Below are 24,676 nucleotides of genomic sequence, written 5' to 3' on the forward strand. Positions count from 1 at the left end.
AGCCCTGCTACCCAATGTTGAAACACTCGATCTAAATTAGCAAAACATGAAAGTGGAGCAACTGACTCTTACAGGACAACTTAAGAAAGGAAAATAACACAAGAAACATTCCCATACATGGATTGAACAACAATAAGAGTGCCATGTCAATTAGTCCATGGCATATATTTGCTGCAACTCAACAAAAACTTGAAAGGAAAACACAAGGTATGTTGGAACCCTAATTGAACAATAACAAGAAAGAAAGACAACGCACAATATGTTGTGACACAAACTAACATAACATGAAAGTAAAACAACACAATACATATATGCACATGTTGATAGAACAATAACCAGGGTTGGGTAGGGTTACTTTAACTTGATTACTTTCAATTACTTTCAGATTACTCCAATTCCAAATATGCTTATAAAAGACAAAATAAACTAAATATGAATAAAATTATGACTCACAACACACGGTAAGCTTTCTCTCCTGGCTTTGATCTCCAGCAAAACTGACAAAAAATGTGACAGAAACAAAATGAAAATAAATCCAAACAGCTTGCCAACATCATTTTTGCCGTTCCATGTATTCCGTTACTCCCCAAGCCTGCACAAAATTTTGTAAATTTTATTCATATTTTGATTCTGTTGTCTTTTATTAGCATATTTGGTATTGGAGTAATCCAAAAGTAATTGAAAGTAATCAAGTTAAAGTAACCCTACCCAACCCAGACAATAACATAAGTGCCATGACGTTGAGAGCATAAAATACCGGATTTACCGGACTAAAGGCATGACGGCGATGATTGATTAGGTGACGTATAGTAGCCAGGAAGAAACAATTTATAGAGAGTGAAACAATAATGCGACGAAGATTTGGAAGCTGTGAGTGCCCTTATATGTTCCCAGAGAGTCTTTGTAACATCATATATTTGAGCCATAAGAGAGTATAATTCCACTGGAAGCACCAAAACACAGACTATGACGGTAAAGAAAGTGAGAATCTTGTATTTAGACAGTAGCAGAGCGTGACAATCATCAAGCAAGACATTGATCTTGTGTGGTCTTAGCTCAAATTACAAGGAAGTGTTGATGAGTCAGTGGAGTCATTGGATACCACTCGAATGCAAACGTGGCGTCGTGGTCCACATTCAATACTGTAATCCCGCATTTAAATTGGTTGATGGAGACCAGAACCTCCCGCGATATGCGAAAACCCACCAAGAAGCCCCACTCCCCATTTTTAACATGTCTTGTGTTGGCTCCTGCTCTCCGCAATACTCGACCACAAATATTGGCTGCACGTGTGTTGTTCATTTTATTCAAAGAGAACTGAAAACAGGAGCTGCCACGCATGACACTAATCAGCAATCCTAGTTTGGGGATAATGAATCGCTTTGTCAGCCCCTGCCTTCAGCCAGTCGGCCAGGGATAATGGGTCATGGCCACAATTGTGGGATTTTTAAACAAAGGCCAAAGAAAATGACACGAAAGAGCACTATGTAGTATTGGATCGCTGGATGTCACTTCAGTGCAGCTGAAAACAAGTGCTACAAAGCACAAGGAAAAACGCAAACTAGGGAAACTTAAAGTGACCAAACCGCACCCTTTTTCCTCATGTTGGGTACCCACAGTAGCAAGATTGCTGACAATGATTTCAACTCCATTTAGGTGAGAACATGTTCAGTCAAATAAATGCAGATTTCTCGACCGACAATTACTTCATAAAATAGATGTTTATATGATAACTCATGTATTCTTGCTTATCATTTTCATCAATATATAATATTTTAATATAAAAACAGTTCCTTGAGGGAGGCATAAAAAGATAGATGAAACATTTCTGAATTTAAACATATTCAAATATTTGAGCAAAAATGCATATAAAATACAATAAAATTGTATAAATTGACAGAAACTGAAATTAATCTCAGACATTTTACATTGAGCACATTCTGTACGCATGGCGAAAACTGTAGGTGCACAATTAAAATACCATTTAAGTTCAGAATTTCACGACAAGTCAGGCATGTTATCGTGTTACTTTAACTCGATTTTGTTCGGCGAGTGGTCTCCCTGATGGCCGGGTGGGGGCCAGTTATTTTCGAGGTGGCAAGGTTGAGGCTTCTCTTCCAGGTCATCTCTGCACTTGCGCAGTCAGGAAGACCGCGGATAGAAAACGAGCGATTTGTTTGCTCTCATCCGGCGGTCGGCCAAAAATATCAAATGAGACTCGTGATGTTATGAACTAGATCCAACTGAGGGTTTGTCACAACATGTTCTGACCTTGACCTCCTCCAGTGTGTGAGCTGTGGAGTCTTAAAGGTTTTATACCAGCACATTCTCAGAAGCTCGAACTACATCCTGTCAAAATGACTCGGTATCACCTGTCTTTTGTGGCAACAAGTAGTAGTACTTCAATCCCGCGTTACTTTACTACCTTAGTGCATTGCAAGTTGAAAAGTATTTCCAATCGCATATTGCTGTGAGTGCAATTCATTATCCCCGATCACATATTGCTACGAACGGAGGCTGACAAAGCGCATCTTTGTCGGGCCTTGCTGCTCTTTTCTTGTTCTGTCCATGAAAAAGTGAACTGCACTCGTGCGGCTGCAATTCATTATCGCCGTTTGAATATTGCCGTGAGCGAGGCTGACCGAGCACATTTTATCGAGCCCGGAAGCTCGTTTTTGCCGATCCGTTCCCCCCTGGTCGCACTCTAAGGCATTTGGGGACCCACAAAACGCATTTTTGTCAGGCCCGATCGCTCTTTTTGCTGTTCCGTCTACCAAAAAGTGAACTGCACTCGTACAGCCACGATCCATTAAACCTGATCACGTATTGCCGCGAGAGTGGGACGACAAAGCAAATTTTTGTTGGGCTTGAGGGTCTTTTTTTACCATTCTGTCCACCAGAAAGTGAACTGCCGTCGCACGGCTACGATCCAATATCCCTAATCGCATGTTGCTGCGAGCATTAGCCAAAGAAAAGTACTTTTGTTGGGCCCGACAGCTATTTTTTAACGATCTGTCTACAAAAAATGAACTACACTTATCAGGCTGTAATCCATTATCCCCGATTCCTATTAGTTTAAGAATGTGAATGAGATAGAGCATGTGTTTTATTTTATAATTTGAATTAATATTGTTTTATTGAAAGGAATGGACTATTTTCACAACGTGAGGCCTTGCCAGATGATACAGACTGCTTCTATAAAATGTCTTGCTGCCCTTGAAACATCATGACATCATTTTGTGACATGTCCACGAGAGAAACGCTCGACTTGTTTGTCGGGAAATTGCACGTGCTCTGCATCTGTATAATTTGACACATACGGTTAAAACCAACACTGACTTTCCCTTAAAGTATATTTGCTCCCTAATCAAGTAATGTAAATTCAAGAATCCAAAGACAAACTAGCTCCGGCTTGGTATACTCTCAAAACATTGTCTGGAAAGTGCAATTCATAAAAACTGTTCGGAGAACAATTTAAAGTAATTGTTGTTTACAGATTTCCTAGGACCTTGTGGAGGTTGTCAGTGAGATTTTAAATCAGAACCATTCAGTAGAACAAAAGTAATTGAATACTTGCTGAGTCAGTATTTAGGTCAGATCAGATATGGGCGATGCAAAGTGGCAAACCCCCACCCAGTCCACCCACTACCACCATCATCATCATCATCACTCTTCCTTAAATCTGCAAAAGTACAGGATGTTCTAGGGCAGCTCAATCTGGATTTACAGGCTGTGTACGCTGACACGCACGCGAAACACACAAAGACTCATCCCACCCTCACGCTTGCTGGTAGAACAGGTGCAGGCCTGGATTAAATATGAGCCGATACCCAGACAGCATAAAAATATTGTAGGTATTATTACAACAGAACATATATTGGTTTATAAAACGCCATTTGGCTGATATTCATGTATAGTGTACAAGACAAAATCTGAATTGTTTGCCACGTTTATACAACTCTTTAAGTAAGGACACATAATTTCTGGACTGCATGTCCCACTTTTCTGTTTGACCGCACTAGAAAATATCATTATATTTCTGCAAAGTTTTGCTATAATATTCAGATTGAATTCCTTAGTGCAGAGAGACAAAATCAAACTTATGGAATGCTCAAATAAAAAGATTAAGCTACAAGCCGAGGGCCAGACGGATGGAATGTTAAAATGTTTTCAAAATGACAAAAATAAGTCGAGTGAACCTAATTTAACCTGCTGAATAGCTAACAAATATATATTTCAATATGATCAGATAAATGAAGCAAAGGTTTCTTATGGCTCTGTTTGTAATGTTTAATCTTCACCAGGCACTAAAGACAAATTTTCTTGAGGTAAATATTCCCATTGCATAAGCATTAAATGAAAGAACCTGCTATTTTTAAGGCACAATGAGTGGCCTACATTTAATATTTTAGCGAAAGTGAGTTTAAATAATTTCAAAGAAAGAAACAATGGCAAGTTTTTTTAATCAGTCACTAAACTACAATAAAAGAATGAAAACAAATTCACGATTGCTGGCGTGTGATAAAATAATGAATCAAAATATTCTCAGGGGCCAAGGAAAACCCTCTCAGGGGCCGGATGTGGCCCACGGGCCTTGACTTTGACAACAGTGCCTTACTGTATTATTCCGAAGCACAATGTGCACAAGTAATCTGAAGAAAATTGTGTTGTGGTATAGTACGTATACTTTAACTGTGAATACATACTGTTCCTACTTTGCATAAAATGACTGAATATGGGTGGTTATAGAATGGATTAACTGTATTGTAAAAAATAGATAAATATTAGCTCCTGATATGGGATATCGCAATAATTTTGTCAATCAGATTCCTCAGCAAGCCTGCCATAAATCCGCGTGCAGAGTGTCAAAAAAGGAAAGTTAACGGGGGCTTTAAATTGGAATTCAAGCAATATCAACTGAAAATAAAATAATTTCAGATTCTGAAATCTCCTCAAAAAACAGATCCTCCTTGAATCTTGTGTATGTTGTAACAAAGCAGGTCAAAGACAGGGCCAAACAAAGGCAAACAAAAGCTCCCATGGTGCATCAGCTGTTATTTTACACCTCCGCTGCAAAGCCAAGCTTGGTAGTAAATATGCTTCGGCACACAACGGGGCTCTGGAATTTATTACACACACCATCATTTATCTTGCCCTGCAGTTTGGCTGCCTCCACAAATTCTGCCAATGGATCAACTCATCGCTATTAAAGTGCCTGTTGGAGTATTGTTCCATTCTTACGGTACTTTCTTTCATGAATGTTTCATCATGTTCATGTTGCGCAGAATCGAAACATGTCTCATTCACTGCTAAAAATGTACGACCTCAGTGAGGCAAAATGATCAACCTTCTAAAACTAATGTCATTTCTTAGCAACAAATGCTTGGACGCATTGTGGAGTTAAGGTGTCAGTTGGCTTGAAAAAAAAGCTCATTCCGAATGAATGGAAAAATTCACGGTTGAGGGCTCCGTGTGTATTATAAAGATCACTAAATTAGTTAAAAAATACACACACACAATTGATGTAGATAATGAGCTAAAACAAATAACCAACATAAACATGTTTGTAAACTTAAAGATTTGTTTTTATAGTACATGGCTTGAGACGTTGACATGTTTTGCCGCCATCTTCCAACTACAGATGCCAAATGACAAGCCTTATCTTGTCCCCGGAGGTTCTTTTAGCTCTAAATTAGCCGATTAAGTTACACACATATGATTTTTATCCACTACTATTTGTCTTCTTCTTTGCTCTTGTAAGCTTTTATTACCTTTTTTTTTTACTAGCTTTCCTCGCTAACCACTTACGTTAGCCATCGAAATGATGCAGAGTGTGATTGTTAGCTGTTAGCTAGCTTCCTCTTTTCAATGAGTTCTACGATTCAGGGTCTCTCGCTTTACAATTTCTGGTTTTTAATCACGAACTTTTTTTCCCACTAACACCTAAAGCTAAGGAGTTGACTACAGCCCATTCCATCTCTGACCAACTTCAGCTTGCTGCTCTTCATGGCAGCTCAAGTAAATCTAGCTCACTTGGTCCTTTGTCCTCCGTTACAGGAATTCACATAGGTTTTCATTTCCTGTAGTTCGTTTAAATGCTTCTTTGCTCACACAAGAGAAAATTTGGAAATTAGCTTGCCGGTTTGGCTGACTGTGATGAATACTTTTGGGATTTGATTTCAGAAGAAGCATCCAAAGTTATTTCAGCAACAGATCTCTTACATGCCTTTGGCTTCAACCCATAATCCCTTTTTTCTTTTCAGGTGATTTGTTCATTTTGTGATGTGATGTCTGTTTTACCATGATTGAAAAGAAAGAAGGAAAAAAAAAGAGAAGTATTGTGTGAATTCTTGGAATGCACATGTTTCAGCTGCATTCAATGATGGAGTGAAATACGTTATTACACACTTTCACTTTGAAGAATCACATACTATCTTTTGGGAGTGTTTTTGTGGGCAAGGATTTATTTGAAGTAGCTCTCATGAGTGATAAAGATTGGTGTTGTGTAATTTTGGACATGATTGGAAAACAGATCCTGGGGCATTGTTGAGATTTACTGACTGCAGGGGTGTGGATTAATCAGATCTTTTTAGGACACTTTCCTGGGGTACCAAAGTGTTTTACAGTAATCCAGTCTGGACAAAAACAAATACAGGACAATCTTCTACGGATTAAAAATGGTTAAAGGAGGGGTAGTGTGGGGCGATGTGCAATAATGAAGAAAACAGGATCTCTTCAGGTGTTTGATGTGGTATGAAACGTTGAAGTAGTCGTTTACACAGAAAGAATGAAATGAGGGGACTGAAAGAGCCAGGTCTAGGCGAAAAGGTAGCTAATGTTATTTTTAGATCTACAAACGTACCTTAGAGCAGGAACTCCTGACTTAAGTTCTTGTTTTCAAACAACAAAGCGTCACTTTGCTTTATTTAATCACTAGTGCGCCTTTCGTGTAAAAGGTGTGCCGGATTAGACTGCTTGTGCAAAAGGCAGGTTGGGCCTTTGTTGTGTTCACAGGATGGAGTCGAGAGTGCCGTCAGAGCTGAGTGCTTTAACGAGGGCAGCGGTGCACTACAGCAATCACCCCACACCAGCTAGATGGTCTCCAGCAATGCACCAATGAGGAAATGCTCTTCCTAAACGTTTGTGCATGATTCAAAAGTAGTGTTTGTTTTTACTCTACTAGTATGCGGCGAAATTATTGTACTATTAATGCTGCACGTCGCATGCAATGATGCCACAACATCACATAGGTCTGCATATTATCTGTAGTTTCAAAATCTTTGCTTTGACGGAGATAATAATGGTCATTATTGAAAGTGTCACATTAATAATGTTTCCACAACTGAATTTCTTTACCACTAAAACATGTGAATTCAAAATACTTTTACAGCACAAAATCACTGAGTATTAACCATTCTCCAAAATACAAAAACTGTTAACAACACAATGCATTATTATGTAAAGAAACGGTACCTAATGTTTATTGATATTTATTTTAGAGATATGGTTCCGATGCACAGTCTCGCCCTTGTGAGTCAGCGACGGGACTGTCACTTTGCCCTTCATCAGGCAAGCCACTGAGGCGGAAGCTGGAACAGTGTGTACCGAATCATATCGACGGTTGAAGCTTTTGTTCGGACAATCCTGGTCGGGATGATTTGATACACCATTTACATCGGGTGAAAAAACAGTCGATGGTTTCTCTGGTGAAAAAATAACCACTTACAGAAAAATAAGCTACCAAAGAGTCAAATATATGTAAACCTTTTTTTCTAGTACCCGAACGAGGAATATTGAATAGTCACGTCTCGGCTAGGACTGGATGAGATGGTGTATTATTGTGACACTGCTGACCTCTGCTGGCTTGGGCTGGTAGCAGCCTTTAAATTAATGACATCAAAAACATACTGTCTACATTGATTTAGAAATGACCTGAGTCAGGTGTTGATTCCAGTTGCATTTGAAGCAGAGCTTTTCGTTGCTCCATGAGATGGATGTCTCTGGATATTTGCCTGCAGTAAAATGACAATCCAGAACCATATAATTAGGGAATACATCCGAAATCACAGTTAGCAAAAACCCATAATTATACAGACCTGTTTTTCATCCAATGTGCCGGTGCACAAATTGCCCAATTTTATCTTTTTTAAAAAACATGCCATTGTTCAGTGTTCAATATTTAGTATGTATGCTTTCTTCTATTGATTAGCCAGGTAACTGAAACATTCATCCATATCAGTAGGTGGGAACAGATTACATTTTGTTTTGTTTAATACACTATTTATCTGGTCATAATGTGGTACAGAGAAATATCAAATAAAGTAAAAATACAATTATTTACTTTTTTTTTTTTTATTTAGAACAGTCAATAATGCTTGCTTATTTTAAGTATTTTTTTCTAAGAATAAAAGATTCAAAAATGTATTTAAAGTCCCAGTGTGTAATATTAGACTGTGCGAGCGAGGGCCAGTGCCACAGAGCACAGCATGCGACAGGATGCCGGACAAATATGGCGGCGACCTATGTGGGGATTCCATTGTGTAAAAGAAATACAAATTTCTCGACCTATGATTTTTTAAATTATAGAAATTAACATTGGTATGATAGTTCATGTATTTTTGTCTAGTATTCAAATCAAAGTTTTTATTTACTGGATGAAAGTTGTTTTGTATCCCTAAGAGGCAGTGTTCTCGTTTGCCCGTGTCCTTGCGTCCTAGACGCATCATTTTTGCTGGGGACGCATAGTGTCAAATCAACGTGCGTCCCCAGGACGCAACTTTTTGGACACAAAATTGTCATTATTATCCAATTACTTTTTTTTTTTTAAACAAAGATAGACCGCACTCCAAACTTTTCGTCAGGCAGATCCGCCATTGTTGTTTTGGTCTCTCGGGTCAAATTTTCATCTGCACGCCGATCTCGGCAAACGAGATCTCGTTGCTTTGAGATTACGTCATTGTTGTGGTGCTTGTCGTCGAGGGAAGGTGAAAGCTAAGTATGCCTCCGAAAAAACTGTATTAGGTGAAAATCAACACAAAATCGGTAATTTCTTCAGTGTCAATAATAAGTCGAAACATAATGCAGAAACTGATAACAACGGCAATAATTCCGGCACGAAAAAACGGCGTAGAAATTCTTCGGAAGATCGCGGGGGCAGGAAAACACGTGTGTTGAAGCGAATGATTCGACAAAAAAAAATAAACAAAAAATACTCCTAGCAAGATAAGGACTTTTCTCCCAAAATGGACTAAATTATATTCCTGGTTACGCTCTGAGGAGGATGATAATGGATTGGACATTACAACTGTGACGGGACAGCAAACCACAAAGAATATATGAACTGAAAAATCTGAAGTGATAACTGCTTTGTATTACCAATAACTGATGATTAAAACTGCATGAATATAAAGATTAATATTTCAGCAATATTATTTTGTATAATGTACAATATTGTGAACTGAAAAATCTGAAGTGATAACTGCTTTGTATTACCAATTAACTGTGATGTTTAAAACTGAATGAAAATATAGATTAATATCATTATTTCAGCAATATTATTTTGTATAATGTACAATATTGGTGTGAACTGAAAAATCTTGAGGTGATAACTGATTTGTATTACCAATAAACTGTGATGATTAAAACTGAATGAATGAATAGATTTATATTATATATTTGTCGCCAATTTAAATTTTCAACCCCGATAATACAAAATTTTGGGGACCCAGAGATCTCTGTTGGGACCCATAGATTTTTGAGCATGCGAGCCCCCGTGACCCATCACTTTTCAGAGGTAAAATTAATACTGAGAGGCACTAAGTATTACACAATGTCTCTTTAAACAAGTTAGAAATAAAGTGATATAAAATAATACAACATAAATAATTGAACAAAATGAATAACGTGCAACACCCCCTGAGCCAGTGGCCACACATGATAAGAAAACTGTTATACTGTCAATTTAAGCACACAATAATTCAACCTTTTTTAAAAGCAATACTTAAAACTCGGGCTGGGAATTGCGGTTGCTTACTCGCCACTAATACAGTATAGACTTTAAGAAAAAAATGGAATAGTTTTTATTTTTACCTGTGGGCCGCTTTGGTTTTGCTGATTTGGTATTGAAGATGATTTTGGATGGCTTCAAAGTGCTTGGCTTGCACCTAAGAAAAATAGATAGATAAGATAGATAGATAGATAGATACTTTATTCATCCCCGAAGGGAAATTCACATTTCCAGCAGCATCCCTGAGCTGAGAACAATACAATAATAATGCAAAAAGAATACAATATACAAATACCCAGTGTGACATGCAATGCCCACTGCAGCGTGTTATATAGAATAACTAAATAGTGCTACACAGAATACATATTGCAATAAGATTCGGTAATATGCAATGTAGGTGGTGTGGTTTACTGTGGGCTTTTGCTCTGCCGGGTAGAGTTAAAGAGCCTCATGGCATGAGGAAGAAAAGATCTCTTCAGTCTGTCCGTAGTACAAGACAGTGACAGCAGTCTGTCGCTGAAACTGCTCTTCTGTCTGGAGATAATGCTGTGTAGTGGATGCGATGGATTGTCCATGATTGACCGCAGCTTTACATGAAATACTTTGTATAAAGAAGCCTTGAATGTTCATGCTTACTTCAATGTCTTGCTTTATCAGGGCGTGGGTCTCTGTTTCCTTTTTAAGATGTTCCCTCGTTTGCGCTATTTTTCCCGTTATCTCCACAATCTGCCCTTGCAGAGCATCAATTTCTCTCTGTTAAACAAAAGCCAGTCTGTGGGTAAGACAAAATAGATGTCAAAACTACAGTGTTAATAAATTTACTTTAGCCAACTGAGCATTTATTCCATGTTGTTTTTTTAAATCCTTCTCCAGTTCCTCTTTGTCCTTCGTCAGTTTCTGGACTAGTGTCCTCTTTTGCTCGATGGAAACGTCAGTCTGGCTGACTGTGAGCAAGACTGATTGCCTGTGGTCCTCTATCTTCTTCCGATAAATGTCAAACTGAGTCCGCGCCGCAGAGGCCCTCTCTTCCTCTTCACTTATTTGTTCCAGGAGCCTTGCCTTTTCCACCGTGATGGAAGCACCGTGGTCAAGTCCAGTCTGCACTTGCTTCTCTAAAAGTATCATGTCGTCATCGACGAAAAAAAGGTCTCTCATCGTTTGTCGCAGCTTTTTCTCAGCCTCGTCGTTGTTCTTCTCCAAATCTGATAAAGTCACCTATCAAAACAATTGACTGCTTGGGTTCATCCAGAAATGTTGTATACTATCATCCAAATTGTTTTTATTTCATATGGTTAGGTAAATAAATATAGAAGGAAATCAAAAGTATTGTGAAAAATCAAAGTGAACCTGTAGAGCACGGAGTTTCTCCTCTTCTTTTTGAAGGATTTCTATTTCGGTACTTTCATGTTGGCTGATATTTTCCAAGGCTTGGCCTACTGACAAAATAACCAGAGGTCTTTAGGGTTAATTGAGAAAAAAAACATATTAAAATCACATTCCTCATAAAATAAAATGTATAAATTTTGTGTAAAATGTATAGTTAATTTCAATATCATACGTGATATTTGGCTAAACTACAACGTAAAAGGAGTACTGCACAGTACCAACGCTAGATATTGACATTAAGACCGAAAAGTGTTTTTTTTTTTAGCAGGTGGGGGAAATTATATAGATGTAGAATTATAAAAACCTCAACTTCATTTTGAAGACCTACCAGTAGAGGAGGGGGAAACAGACATGTTTATCATTAGCTAGGACTCGCAGACCCTTTTCAGAAAACACTACACAAAAAAAGAGAGTGACAAGAATATTCGCGGTAGAACAACAAATCCCAAGGTTCATTGTATGGCGTCGTAACAAAAATTACTTCCGGGTTACAAGTCGGTTCAAGTCTGTTATTACGCCCTGTTCGAACAGTCACTGTTTTCTTTTTTCTTGCCGTTTTCGGGTAGCTCTTCAAATGTTCCCTCTTGGTTTGTGCTGCTTGCGTTCATTATTTCCCCGTATAGTTTACAAAAACATAAAACGATCATTGTGGAAGACACACTCAGGAGAAACTGGTACAAATCGTGCACTGGCACAACGCCGTAGTGCAATATTTGCGACAAGAAACCTCAGTCACAGCGACGTGCGACAATTGTATGAAAATGAATCAGTTCAAAAGCATATTCAGCAGATCATGGACAGTCACAAAGTTCTCAGTCAGAAATTGCAACGGTCAAACTTGAGTGAAGCTGACAGGAAAGCAATGGTGAAGAAATACACCGAGATGCTGCCATTGGCGAATGTCTTCTACAGTATTGAGCAGGCGCTGAAAGATTTTGACGAAGTCCAGTCCGTTTTGCATTGTAAGTAGATTTTATGGAATATATATATATATATATATAAACATTTTTTCCAGACAAGGACCCTTAAAAAGCGATTTTGTTAAGGGCTGTTAAAACTTAGAATTTGCGATTTTAAAAATATATATCCACCAATGATAATTACCTTTCTTGAATTTAAATTAACAACACAACTTTAAGCTTTAAAGCCCAAGTGTGTTTCACACAGTTAGCGCCGGTGGTGTAGAAAACTTTATTCATTTCAATAAGACACATGTGCTCTCTCATATACATTATTTTCAAGAATTGTAAGTTTTGAAATGTGTATATTATACAACTTGGAACACTTGTAAAAGGAATTTTACAAATATGGAAGCCTGAATGACAATTTTTGTGGAAGTAGCTTGTCCCGATGATGCTTTTTATCACTTAATGACTTACCTTCCATAGCCCTGCATGTGTTGGTCGCAGAGTCCCGTGATTCAGGAATTTGTCTTATTTTCCACTGTTTCTTTCGGTTTCTTCATTTTCCTCATGTTAAGGTTTCTGACTTTTTCCTTGCCCCATGTAGGGTTTGGATCAGGGGGTGGTGTAATAATAGTCTGTGGTTTCCAATAATCGGTGGTCTGTGCAGCCCTTTGAGGCTGTACAAATAAACATGACTTGACCTGACTCCCGCCGATTATGTTTGAATAAAGCTTTCTTAGTCATTGTGTGGCACTCGACTTCCTCTGCTCGCCATGCGAGTGAACGCCACTGAGTTCTGTCATTATGGTCCTGATGCTTAACAAATACAATCTCATTGCTCTTTTTAATAGCTTTCTCTTCTAGCTGCAAAGCTAGCTAACCCCGACCAACTCCAGCTAATGGCTCTTTTCAGCTGTTCCGGGTGTATACAGCTCCCTTGATCATCTGTTATTAGTTGTGGGAATAAACACCAGCTTTCGCACCCTTTCGCTGGCTAAAATGAATCCTCAACCACGCAAGAAAATATTGAAGTACCGTAGGTTTAAGAATTTTGTCTTCAGGCTTCCATAGTGGGTCCGCTCCATTAGAAGCTACAGTGACCTCTGGTGGTGAATTATTACAGTTAAAAAACAAAATAAAACATTTCGACATACTATTTTTTTTTAAAGTGCAGCCTAATTAGATTCATTCTATGCACAATCTTTCTGAAATAATAATGTTGTTTAGTAACTGCTTGTAAAAAATTGTATCCTGGATCTTGGAAATGATGGATTCTACTTCTTTTAAAACCTTGCATACACCCTGTAGGGCCTTTACATACCCCAGGGAACATCTGAACATTTGAAAATCACTGATTTGTTGTCATGATGGCAATTTTTTGCTTGTCCGTAGCTGGTTCCAAAGATGAAGATGATCAGTTTGCTCAGCTCCTAAAAGAAGAGGAAGCTCTCATCGCAGAAAGGATTTCAGTCTTAAAGAAAGAGGTAAGATGTGCAAGAAATATTGGTCATATTTGAGAGATTTCATTTGCTGATAACAGCGGTGTAGGTTGTCAATGTCTATTTTTCTTCCTCCCAGTTAATCAAAGCTCTTTTGCCGAGTGATCCTCTGGATTTATGTAACGTTCTGCTGGAACTTGTTTCCGGACGGACAACGGGCGGTTTGTTTATTTTTATTTTTTTTTAAATACCTATCAGTTATAGTTGTACCGAAAACACAAACACACTTGAGAGAAACAATTGAGTTATTTTTTAATATTGATCTAAAATGCATGCATAAACATTTCAAAATGCCTGCTCAACTGCCTACTTTTCACTACATTTCACATGACCTCATCTACAGTGGCTTGCAAAACTGTTTGGCCCCCTCGAACTTTGTGACCTTTTGCCACATTTCAGACATCAAACATCAAGATATAAGACTGTAATTTCTTGTGAAGCATCAACAATAAGTGGGACACGGTCATGAAGTGGAACACATGTTATTGGATACTTTTTTTATCAGATAAAAAACGAAAAAGTGTGTGTGCCAAATTTTTCAGCCCAGTTACTTTCAGTGCAGCAAACTCTGTCCAGAAGTTATCACCTGGGAGACACACCAAACATGTGGAAGAAGGTGCTCTGGTCAGATGAGACCAAAATAAAAAAATTTGGCAACAATGCATGACGTTATGTTTGGCATAAACGCAGCACAGCTCACCACCCTCAACACACCATTCCCGCATTCAAACATGGTGGTGGCAGCATTAAGGTCTAGGCCTGCTTTTTCTTCAGCAGAGACAGGGAAGAGGGTTAAAATTGATGGCAAGATGGATGGAGCCAAAGACAGGACCATTCTGGAAGAAAACCTGATGGAGTCCGCAAAAGACCTGAGACTGCGATGGAGATTACTCTTCCAACAAGACAATGGTCCAAAACATACAGCAAAAGCTACAATAGAATGGTTCACCAAAAAACATATTAAGGTGTTGGAATGGCCAAGTCAAAGTCCAGACCTCAATCTAATTGAAAATCTGTGGAAACAACTAAAAACTGCTGTTCACAAACGCTTTCAATCCAACCTCACTAAGCTTGAGCTTTTTTGCAAGGAGGAATGGGCAAAAATATCAGTTTCTCGATGTGCAAAAGTGAGAGAGACATACCCCAACGACTTGAAGCTGTAATCGCAGCAAAATGTGGTGCTACAAAGTATTAACTCGATGGGGCTGAATAATTTTGCACACCCACTTTTTCGTTTTTTATTTGTTAAAACAGTTTAAAATATCCAATAAAGTGTGTTCCACTTCATGATTGTGTCCCACTTATTGTTGAGTCTTCTCAAGAAATTACAGGTTTATATCTTTATGTTTGAAGTCTGAAATGTGGCAAAAGGTCACAAAGTTCAAGGGAGCCAAATACTTTCGCAAGCCACTGTGGTTAAATATTTATTGTTCATCATTCAGAGCACTGTTCTACTGCTGATAGCGTCATCATCTTTGGGGGAATCTTACTCAAACCACTTAACATTTGTCTGAGGGAACTATTTTATTTTTTACAGACACAAAAGCTGGACTTTACTTAACATGATCTTCTGTGCTGGCATTCTTAAACTGATTACATCTCATCATGAGCCAAAATTGACTTTTTCCTGTCTGTAATTGTTTATTCCACTCAAAGAAGTAAGGGTGATAGACCCAACATTAACGCTTAAGGTCACTTCTGAAGATAAAATAGCAAATAACAATTGAAGTAATATAATTACTACTCCATACATGTAGAAGTTATACATTTAGAAATTATCAAATAATAACCAAATACAGGCAGTTACACATTTCAAAATTATGACAATACCTAAACATATGTGACGTTCTATTGAGTAGAAACTACAGAGGATTCCTTTGTTGAGATTTTGTGTGCTTTTTAGGTGATATATGTCAGCAATTTACCAGAGAAATGTTTGACATGTATCAGGGTTTCGCCGCATACAAGAATTGGGATTTTGAAATATTGAACTACACTCCTGCAGAATATGGTTTGTATAATTTTAAGTGTTATTCATGTAGAGATACACAGGAAACTCAGTTTTTCCTTTGGTCCTTCTCAGGTGGTTTGCATCACGCTGCCGTGCGGATAGCCGGAGAGCATGTTTACAGGCATTTGAAGCACGAGGGGGGAACACACCGTGTGCAGAGAATTCCTGAGGTGGGCCTTTCCTCGAGGATGCAGCGCATCCACACCGGAACCATGACGGTCATCATTCTCCCCCAACCTGCTGAGGTAACTCCTTAATGCCTCTGACACCCAACTGTACATTGCCGTGTCCCTTGATGACACAAGTCCTGTTGATAAGCATTTGAAATGCATTTTAGATAGAAGTCATGGTTGGCAGAGAACCTCCTACCGCTCAACCAGGGCAAAACAGAGCTCTTAATCATCTGACCTGAAAGTCGAGAAAGAGAGAGATGAGCCTCCCTCAGAATTCTTTCTTCACATTGTTAGTCTGTGTCTTGCCATAATTGTATTTATTTTGTTATTATTTATTTATTTTAAACCCTTGTGTGTGTTTCTGTGTATTTGGCCATTCAGGTTGATGGGCCGGGGAAAATGACGGGATTTAATTTTCAAATTGTACATTGAATGTTTTTATACAGCACTTTGAGCTTCAATTTGTTGCCTGAAAAGTGCTATACTTTTTTTTTTTATTAATAAGTAAAATGCAATTCATTTTGATCAATCAGTGACAACCATGAAAAAGGCAGCATAATCACTAAGGAAAACAAAAACCCCAAATGCATGGGCTGAAGTTCATGCTTATTCAATCCCACCATTTTTATACTGAATTAGGAAAATAAGAAGACTACTTAAACCTCACACATGACTGATAACCAGATTACAATTCATAATCAAAATTTCAATTTTCATTTAAATTATTTTGGGAACTTTGCTTTTTAATAAAGTTTCTTCATCATGATCATTCCATGATTTCAAACCACTAATAGTAATGCACATTTTATTTTTGTGCTGGGTTTTCTCCTCAGGTCATACTTATATTATTTTTTTCTCAAGCATGTTTTCTCGATGACAAGGCAGTTGTTAAAACATTATCCGTGCGATTGAATATATTAGTAAATTCCCAAATTAAATTGAATGAAAACACTATTGGATGGTTCTGTGCAATGTGACTTTATTATCCTCACTGTTCTTTTGTGTGAGTGGGATCTGCAATCTGATTTGCGTTTGAAAAAAACAAATGTGGATTCTGATCAAAACTAACACGTGTTCTAGGTGGACGTCAATATTGACCCTAAAGATCTGCGAGTTGACACGTTCAGATCCCGAGGTGCTGGGGGCCAAAGTGTCAACACGACTGATAGTGCAGTGCGGATTGTTCATCTTCCCTCTGGTATGACATGTCAAACCTCTCCGGATTTTGACTCATTCCTGTTGTAATAACAATGTTTCATTCCCTTAGGTATCACTGCAGAATGTCAACAGACACGCTCTCAACTGCAGAACAAGGAAACCGCCATGCGCATGCTGAAAGCTCGCCTTTACCAAAGTGTGATTGTTAAAAAGACAGAGCAGAATAATTTGGCACGTAAGCAGCAGGTATGATGACTCTTAAAGAGAAAAAGTAATTACACCAAATTTCAAACCCAAACACATGAATGAAATAAATTTACCTGAACTGTAAATTTAAATATAAAAACGTGCTTAGGTTTAAAAACAATGCTAGTTAAGCCAAAATCCTAAAAAGGTTAACAGAGGAACTCTTTCAAAAAAGCATACTGGTATAATGGGGCGGCAGTGGCTCAGGAGGTAGAGCGCTCGTCTTGGGATCAAGGGATCCCAGTTCGAATCCCGGCTTGTCCGTGTTACATGTCGAAGTGTCCTTGGGTAAGACACTGAACCCCTAATACCCCCAATAAGCAGGTTAGCGCCTTACATGGCTGCAAGGCCGCTATTGGGAAATGTGGAGCACATTGTAAAGCGCTTTGGGAAGTCATTGACTTGAAAAGCGCTATATAAATGCAGATCATTTCATTTCATTTCATTTCATTTCATTATAATGCATTATGGTGTGGTTTGCTGCGAGCACGGCTGCAGACAAAAAAAACAACTCTCAGAGAGTCATAAATACAGCCCAGAAAGTCATCGGCTGCTCTCTGCCCAATCTGGAGGAGATTGCCACAGAAGAGCCGACAACATAAATGACTCTTCTCATCCTGGCCACTACTTCTTTAACCTGGTGCTTTCTGGCAAATGCTACAGGAACCGTAAAACAAAGACCAACAAGCTCATAGACAGGGTCATCACCACCCTAAACAAACACATCAGTCTGTGAGAAAATGCAGATATAGTGTCTATGTATACACAAATTTGTATTTTATTTCTTTACTTTTAATTTGGAAATATCTTGCGGCCTATGTCATTGCCCCGTTATTCTGATGTAATCTCTGAAGTTTTTTTTAATTACATGTTTAACCTGGAGTACCGCCGTCTAGTCTTGTGTGACAATCAGGGTTGGGTAGGGTTACTTTAACTGGATTACTTTCAATTACTTTTGGATTACTCCAATACCAAATATGCTAATAAAAGACAAAAGAAACTAAATATGAATAAATTGATGACTCACAACACGCGGTAAGCTTTTTCTCCTGGCTTTGATCTCTTTGATCTCCGGCAAAACGAACATAAAATGCGACAGAAACAAAATGAAAATAAATCCAAACAGCTTGCAAACATAATTTTTGCCGTTCCATGTATTCCGTTACTGCACAAAATTTAGTAATTGTATTCATATTTACCGTATCTTCCGCACTATAGGGCGCACCGGGTTATAGGGCGCACCCCCCAAAAATAGTTTTTGGTCCTATATCTTCCATACATAAGGCGCACCGGATTATTAGGCGCTACAATGGGAACGTCGACAAAACAGTCAGATAGTTCAGTCCAACTTATTACCCCCTCAATATTCCGAAAGCTTGCAAAGAAGCAAATACGTGTCGTAGACACGTGCGGATGCGGTGTCCGTACGATGTCACTCAAATGCATCGTTCCAAATATCATTCGGAAGGTTAAAGTCCTGGGATTCAAGAAATGCCAACCATTCCTTAGTTTCTATTTTATTTTTCGCTCGCAACTTTACTGTGCATATGACAATAAACACTTGGAATTGAGTTTAATTTAAACAAAGACCCATCACAGAAACATCTAGATCACTCTGAAACAAGATACTGGGAAAATATATAGCCGGAGTAGCTCACCGAAGTCGTTGCGTTCAATAATAATGTGCAACCATGGTCTTCTTATATCCGTGAGTGTAGTAAATCCTGGAGAGTAAAATATTTACAAATACAGAATGGTAAAACATGTTTCCTCTATGCCGTAGACAACCACACATGCTATTCACATTCATCTTTTTCGGCCAATTGCAGGCTTTGTTTTGCCCCTTTAGCCTATACGAGCCTGTAAATGATAAAAAGGATCCGCCCCCCCTTACCTCTGAATAACTTTAGCCAATAGTGATCGATTCAAATGATGATTGACACATCTTTTTCGGCCAATTGCAGGGTTTGTTTTGCCCCTTTAGCCTATGCGAGCCTGTAAATGATAAAAAGGATCCGCCCCCCTTACCTCCGAATAACTTTAGCCAATAGTGATCGATTCAAATGATGATTGACACATTGGTTAGCCAATGAAACGCCGGTATATAAATCCCAGCATACACTGCGGACTACTTCGCGTTCGGGGGAAAATCTAGTCGGCGGCTGCTTGCCTTAGTTGCAAGACTTTGCGACTTAATGTTGATCCATATATAAGGCGCACTGTATTATAAGGCGCATGGTCAGCTTTTGAAAAAAAATTAAGACTTTTAGGTGCGCCTTATAGTGCGGAAAATACGGTAGTTTCTTTTGTCTTTTATTAGCATATTTGGTATTGGAGTAATCCAAAAGTCATTGAAAGTAATCAAGTTAAAGTAACCCTACCCAACCCTGGTGACAATGTCCACTATAATGTTATCCATGACGTAATCAAGACAATTTAGCAGGAAATTAACAACTTCTTTGCAAGTGTTATACATTCAAATAGCATTCACCTACTGTGGAAAAAAACAATAAAAAATGTCAACATGGGTAAACCAACACACTACTCAATACGTATCAATGATTAAAAAAGTTTAATTTCTTATATTTCAATCACAACTTGTTTCTGTTCTCACAAGACCACGCTGCGCCTAAGAGGCCAAGCTGCGTTGTAACAGCTTATAGCAGGGGTCAGGAACCTTTTTGACCCAAAGAGCCATCTCATTTCATCTCATCTCATCAGCTACACCGCTTATCCTCAGTACCAAAGAGCCATAAAAGCAAAAAATGTTTTGAAAAGAAATTGAGAGAGCCACATCATATATTTTCAGACAAAATTTAAAAAACTGCCAAACACGCTCTCTAGAAAAAAGCTAATACTTCAGCACATTTTATTTCACTGTGTGTCATTTGATGATTTAATCAAATGTATGAAATTATTATAATGCCAAATCCTGTGTCCCAAATCAATGTAACTTTGCCATTTACAATTTGTCTTCCACCTTCAGTTAAGAGTGTTGAGGCAATTTTCTTCCATGAAATTTGTCCTTAATATCGGTTTCAAAACAATGTGCATGCAAAGTTCTTTTGTAAAAATGTCACAAATGACTGCAAACGATAAGCATATTGTCATATTCACTTTCGGTGTAGACTGCACTGAGCGAGAGAGAGAGAGAAGGAAGTGCCTTGCGCTGTGTGCAGGGATACGCCCACTTGTACTGCTCACCCAATCAAAGTCGTTTGCCAGCGTTTTTATTTATCAGTTTAAATGGTTTCTTATCGAACTTCTGCTTTAAGTTGCTTCGGCTTTATATGGACCAAAATCGGGATGAAATCACTTGACTTTGGATCGGCACAGAGAGATGTGCAATAGTTACATTTTATTTCGGAGCCATATGTACTCATGAAAAGAGCCATATATCTCTCCCGAGCCAGAGGTTCCCCCTGGCTTTTAGTTTTCATATTCAGTGGACTCCATTATAGGGGTCGTTATCCCTTTTGACCTGAAGAGGCATAATAGCAAAATACTTCAATTTTTATTATTATTATTTTGAGAGAGCCATGTCATGTATTATTGGATACATTTCAGCTCTACAGATGATATCTAGTTTTTCAGAAAAATGTATTTCTCTGTGTGACATTAGATGATTTGATACAATTTTTGAAATCAGAATAATTTCATAGCCTGTGTCTCATATCAACAAATATACCACTTTAAACTTGTCTCCCTCCCGGAATTACATTGAGAGTCATTTTGACCTACATTTTCTTGTAAATAATGGTTTCAAAACAAGGTGCAAGGAGAGTTCTTTCGTAAAAATGTCACAAAAATTGCAAATGAGGATACTGACATATTTACCTTCGGTGCAGACATTGCTGGACAGAATGCACTTTGTTCATGGCTCCGCCAACCCCTTCCACTTACTCGATCAAATTGCTCTGTGTGCTTGGCTGGCGTTTCTGTTTTTCTGTGGATTTTCCTCATAAATTGTCTCAACAGTGAGCCGAAGTTGTTTAATGAGCTTCCATATAAAGGATTTTAATCTATTGGTGTGACACTTTGACTGTAAACTGTAGTGGGGAGCATGCTCTTTCTACTACATACTGGATAGAACCATTCTTCGCGCAGCGTCAGCTATGCGCGCAATACACTCAACTCTTCTCTTCACAGATTTGGAACGCTATTGTGAGGCTTACACTAGTATAAATTTATCTCTGACCCATATATGCACTCATAAAAGAGCCATACTGTATATGGCTCACAACCCCTGCTCTACTGTATTATTTTTTACTTTTTTACAAATGTTATCCCTCAACCTCTTCAAGTCTTGCTAAAGAATAAAACAAGGATTTAAAGACATTTACCCAGGTGGTTAAGGGATTTGTGAACCATGAACTTGTTCATTTTTTCAGCTTTAATTTTATTTTTCATCCAATGAAAATCTGTTCAGTTGGTCAGTCATTAGTGCTTAAGTTCATGATTTCTTCCACGGCTAATCAAATTGATACGCTCGTGGCTGGTCCTAACATCATCTTTATAAATCACACTGATTTAGATTTTTGGCCTTTTAAAAGGAAATTACGTATTTTCTGGCCCGGTACGCTTTATATATATATATACCGCAAAATATTGGTGGATAAAATGGAAATGGATACAGTACTTATTTCTGTGGGTTACTACACAAGGTTTTACGGTGTACTACCGTATTTGTGTTATTGATGATTGATCGAACAACAATTGTGACCCAAATCGCAAAACACTGTATGCAACTGCAATCATACCCGGGTCGTGGCAGTGAGTGCGGCGAAACCTAACCACTAGCCCAGTGTTTTTCAGTCTTTTTTGAGCTATGGTATGTTTTTTACATTGAAAAAACTTTGCAGCACACCATCAACCAAAAATGTTATAAAATGACACTGAACAGTATGTTTAATTACAATATAATTTACAATAGCCCAAGTTTTTACAGCAGAGACACTTGACAATGACATAATATTTGCAGAAAATGATTCATAAATGTTTTATGAAATTTCAAATTTTAAAAAGTGACATTGGATGATTTCTCACGGCACACCTGACGATCTCTCACGGCACACTAGCGTGTCGCGGCACCGTGAAAAATCTCTGCACTAGCCCACCAGTGGTACAAACGACTAATAAGAAGGCATTTGATTTTACCTAACTATAACACTATTTTTACTCTCTGTGCCAGAATGATGTTAGAGAACGGAGAACACAGTAAGTCGTCCTGAGAGATATAAATAAACGCAAAGTCTGATTCATCATCAGATACACCAAAGTGTTATTTCCCCCGTGCGGGTTTTTAGTCTTTATTTATAACTTTCAGGAGGACTTTGTTTCCTCCTTTTTCTAACATTTGTAGTGTATGCCTTATACTCCAGTGTGCCTTATACATGAACAATACATGACAGATTATTGTTTAGGGTGCGCCTAATAAAATATGGTAAATGTGTCCTGGATTTTCATTGCAACAAGAGTTTCTCCTGAAAATGAAAAAGTCTCGATGTAAAACCTCAACTTAGATCAATTATACCTTTTAATTGGCACCCATTTGTTTTGTCACACCAGGTGGGAACACGTTCGCAGTCAGAGCGAATTCGCACCTACAACTTCAGCCAGGATCGCATCACAGACCACCGGATTGGCTACATTTGCAGAGATATCAAGGTTAGCTCCTAAGACTTACATTTTTTTTGACAACACGTGTCAGATTTACGCTTGTTCTTCAAATCAACCCCAGGAGTTCATGGAAGGAGGGGAGGCGCTTGATGATCTCATCAGGGTCATACTTGAACATGCAGAAAGGGAAGCACTTCTGGACCTGGTGGAGAAGAGTGGAAGCGATTGTAACTTTACTACTGACTGATTCAAATTCAAACTCTACATGTATAAACGGGGGAGATTTGTCAACAATATAAAAAAGTGGCGTGACGTGTGGCTACAAATGTTACAATACATTTTTGCCTGTGTAAAATCGCAAATATCTGTACATTCCTTGTTCATGGAACCCTTAACCACCTGGGTGTTTGGGGCAACACTTCCTGTGATGTGTCTTGGGAAAAAAGAGCCTTGTGGCACCCATTAGAGGTAAGATCGGGCCCAAAAAAAGCACCCGAGCCCGACGCAGGCCCGAGGGGTATTAAACCCGACCCGGACCGAGCCCGACTAATTAACTGGATTTGCTGGCCCGGCCCGAGGGGGCCCGAAATTACATATTTTATTTATAAGGAGGGGTGATTTATGATAACAAATTAAACTCTGCCTTTTGTTACAACATCTAGGCCTAAGTTAAATAAAACTGTATAAACATTTACATCATTTTTTGAGGTAGCGAAAACATTTAAGGGCGTCCGTCATTTTGACGACTTGATCATTGGGCCATAATCCACAGCAGCAGTAGTAGTACGTCCTTAAGATTTTAGCGCGGCACTATCATTGAGGGGGTGTTGACGTGTTGTGCCCTTTTCCGACTCCTATGCAAATCCCCCCCCCCCTGATCGTATTCTATATAAAACGCTTATTAAAACAATAAAGCGAGCTAATTATAATAATTGGGAGATCCTAGTCTATATAACGCGTTTATTTAAACAATAAAGCGTGATTTTATTCTGCAAATTGCGTTTTTTAACGCGGATGAAAATGTCACCAACGTCAATGTACACTTCCGACAAAAGCGATCGTATTCTATATAAAACGCTTATTAAAACTCTTACCAGAGTGCGTTTTTCTCGTCAGTTCTCCTCTCTTGAGTTTATCCTTAACTTCTTGTTGGTCCGACTCCATATCGGGGATACCAGGCCAAAATCACGCGAATTTGCGGAGGGGAAGATTATTAAGAGGACAGCATTCACGTCACGTCACGTGCACAGAGCATGCTCTGGCTCCGTTAAAAGCAATTACAGCTCCTTTTCCGTTTTATCCAAATTATTTATTTTATAACAAGTATTCCTTGGTCTAGTATCCATACATAGTTTAAGTATATATTTTTAATGAACATATATTTATAATTATTAATTAATTTAAAAAAAAAAAAAAAAAAAAAAAAAAAAAAAGCAGGACCGAACCCGACCCGACCCGACCGCATGACTGACATTTCAGGCCCGACCCGGCCCGAAATTGCCTCGGGTTCGGGTTCGGGTTCGGGCTCGGGCTCGGGCCATGAATCTTAGCTCAAACCCATCACTCTCCAGACCGTTTTTCTGTGTTTGGATTATCTCCCTGTCAGAGAAGTTTCTTCAAAACAACTGTGACAAGCCTGAGGACTGTAATTAAAGTGAATTCAGACCAACCAA

The 24,676-nt window shown here is 38.5% G+C and overlaps 2 protein-coding genes across 6 annotated transcripts in view; one reads left to right on the plus strand and one right to left on the minus strand.

The window, feature by feature from the left end:
- Positions 1–7,278: 7,278 nt before the first annotated feature.
- ccdc122 (coiled-coil domain containing 122) lies at positions 7,279–12,965 on the minus strand. Of its 5 annotated transcripts, XR_015850095.1 has the most exons (7): positions 11,721–11,833; positions 11,354–11,442; positions 10,829–11,221; positions 10,643–10,759; positions 10,090–10,163; positions 7,780–8,012; positions 7,279–7,703 (listed from the first exon to the last, which is right to left on the minus strand). XR_015850095.1 is itself a non-coding variant. In XM_088332555.1 (6 exons), the coding sequence occupies exons 1-6, from the start codon at positions 12,776–12,778 to the stop codon at positions 7,922–7,924; spliced, it is 771 nt and encodes a 256-aa protein (XP_088188681.1). In that variant the 5' UTR covers positions 12,779–12,965; the 3' UTR covers positions 7,279–7,921. The 5 variants fall into 5 exon arrangements, 4 of the variants coding, with proteins under 4 accessions (XP_088188681.1, XP_088188679.1, XP_088188680.1 ...); XM_088332555.1 differs by lacking the exon at positions 11,721–11,833 and adding an exon at positions 12,772–12,965 and having other exon boundaries at positions 7,279–8,012; XM_088332553.1 differs by having other exon boundaries at positions 7,279–8,012.
- The window catches only part of mtrf1 (mitochondrial translational release factor 1), a 155,181-nt gene continuing 142,407 nt past the window's right edge, over positions 11,903–24,676 (plus strand). Inside the window, exons 1-9 of the mRNA XM_088332557.1 lie at positions 11,903–12,354; positions 13,690–13,781; positions 13,876–13,957; positions 15,700–15,807; positions 15,880–16,052; positions 17,061–17,178; positions 17,248–17,384; positions 22,953–23,051; positions 23,125–23,270. Coding sequence (XP_088188683.1) covers positions 11,967–12,354; positions 13,690–13,781; positions 13,876–13,957; positions 15,700–15,807; positions 15,880–16,052; positions 17,061–17,178; positions 17,248–17,384; positions 22,953–23,051; positions 23,125–23,250 — 1,323 coding nt within the window. The 5' untranslated portion in view covers positions 11,903–11,966 and the 3' untranslated portion in view covers positions 23,251–23,270. The remainder of the gene's footprint in view (positions 12,355–13,689; positions 13,782–13,875; positions 13,958–15,699; positions 15,808–15,879; positions 16,053–17,060; positions 17,179–17,247; positions 17,385–22,952; positions 23,052–23,124; positions 23,271–24,676) is intronic.

The sequence above is a fragment of the Urocampus carinirostris genome, chromosome 3 (assembly GCF_059441175.1).
Source record: "Urocampus carinirostris isolate Australia breed hairy pipefish chromosome 3, RoL_Ucar_1.0, whole genome shotgun sequence".
NCBI lineage: Eukaryota > Metazoa > Chordata > Actinopteri > Syngnathiformes > Syngnathidae > Urocampus > Urocampus carinirostris.

What these genes read in the sequence shown, in the direction of transcription:
- ccdc122 (XM_088332553.1), bottom strand. Translation starts at nt 11,754, where the DNA reads ATGATAAACATGTCTGTTTCCCCCTCCTCTACTG. An exon ending in AGAAACTCCGTGCTCTACAG is followed by an intron (nt 11,222 to 11,353) that starts GTTCACTTTGAT and finishes TTGTTTTGATAG; the next exon opens with GTGACTTTATCAGATTTGGA. An exon ending in TAAATGCTCAGTTGGCTAAA is followed by an intron (nt 10,760 to 10,828) that starts GTAAATTTATTA and finishes TTTGTTTAACAG; the next exon opens with AGAGAAATTGATGCTCTGCA.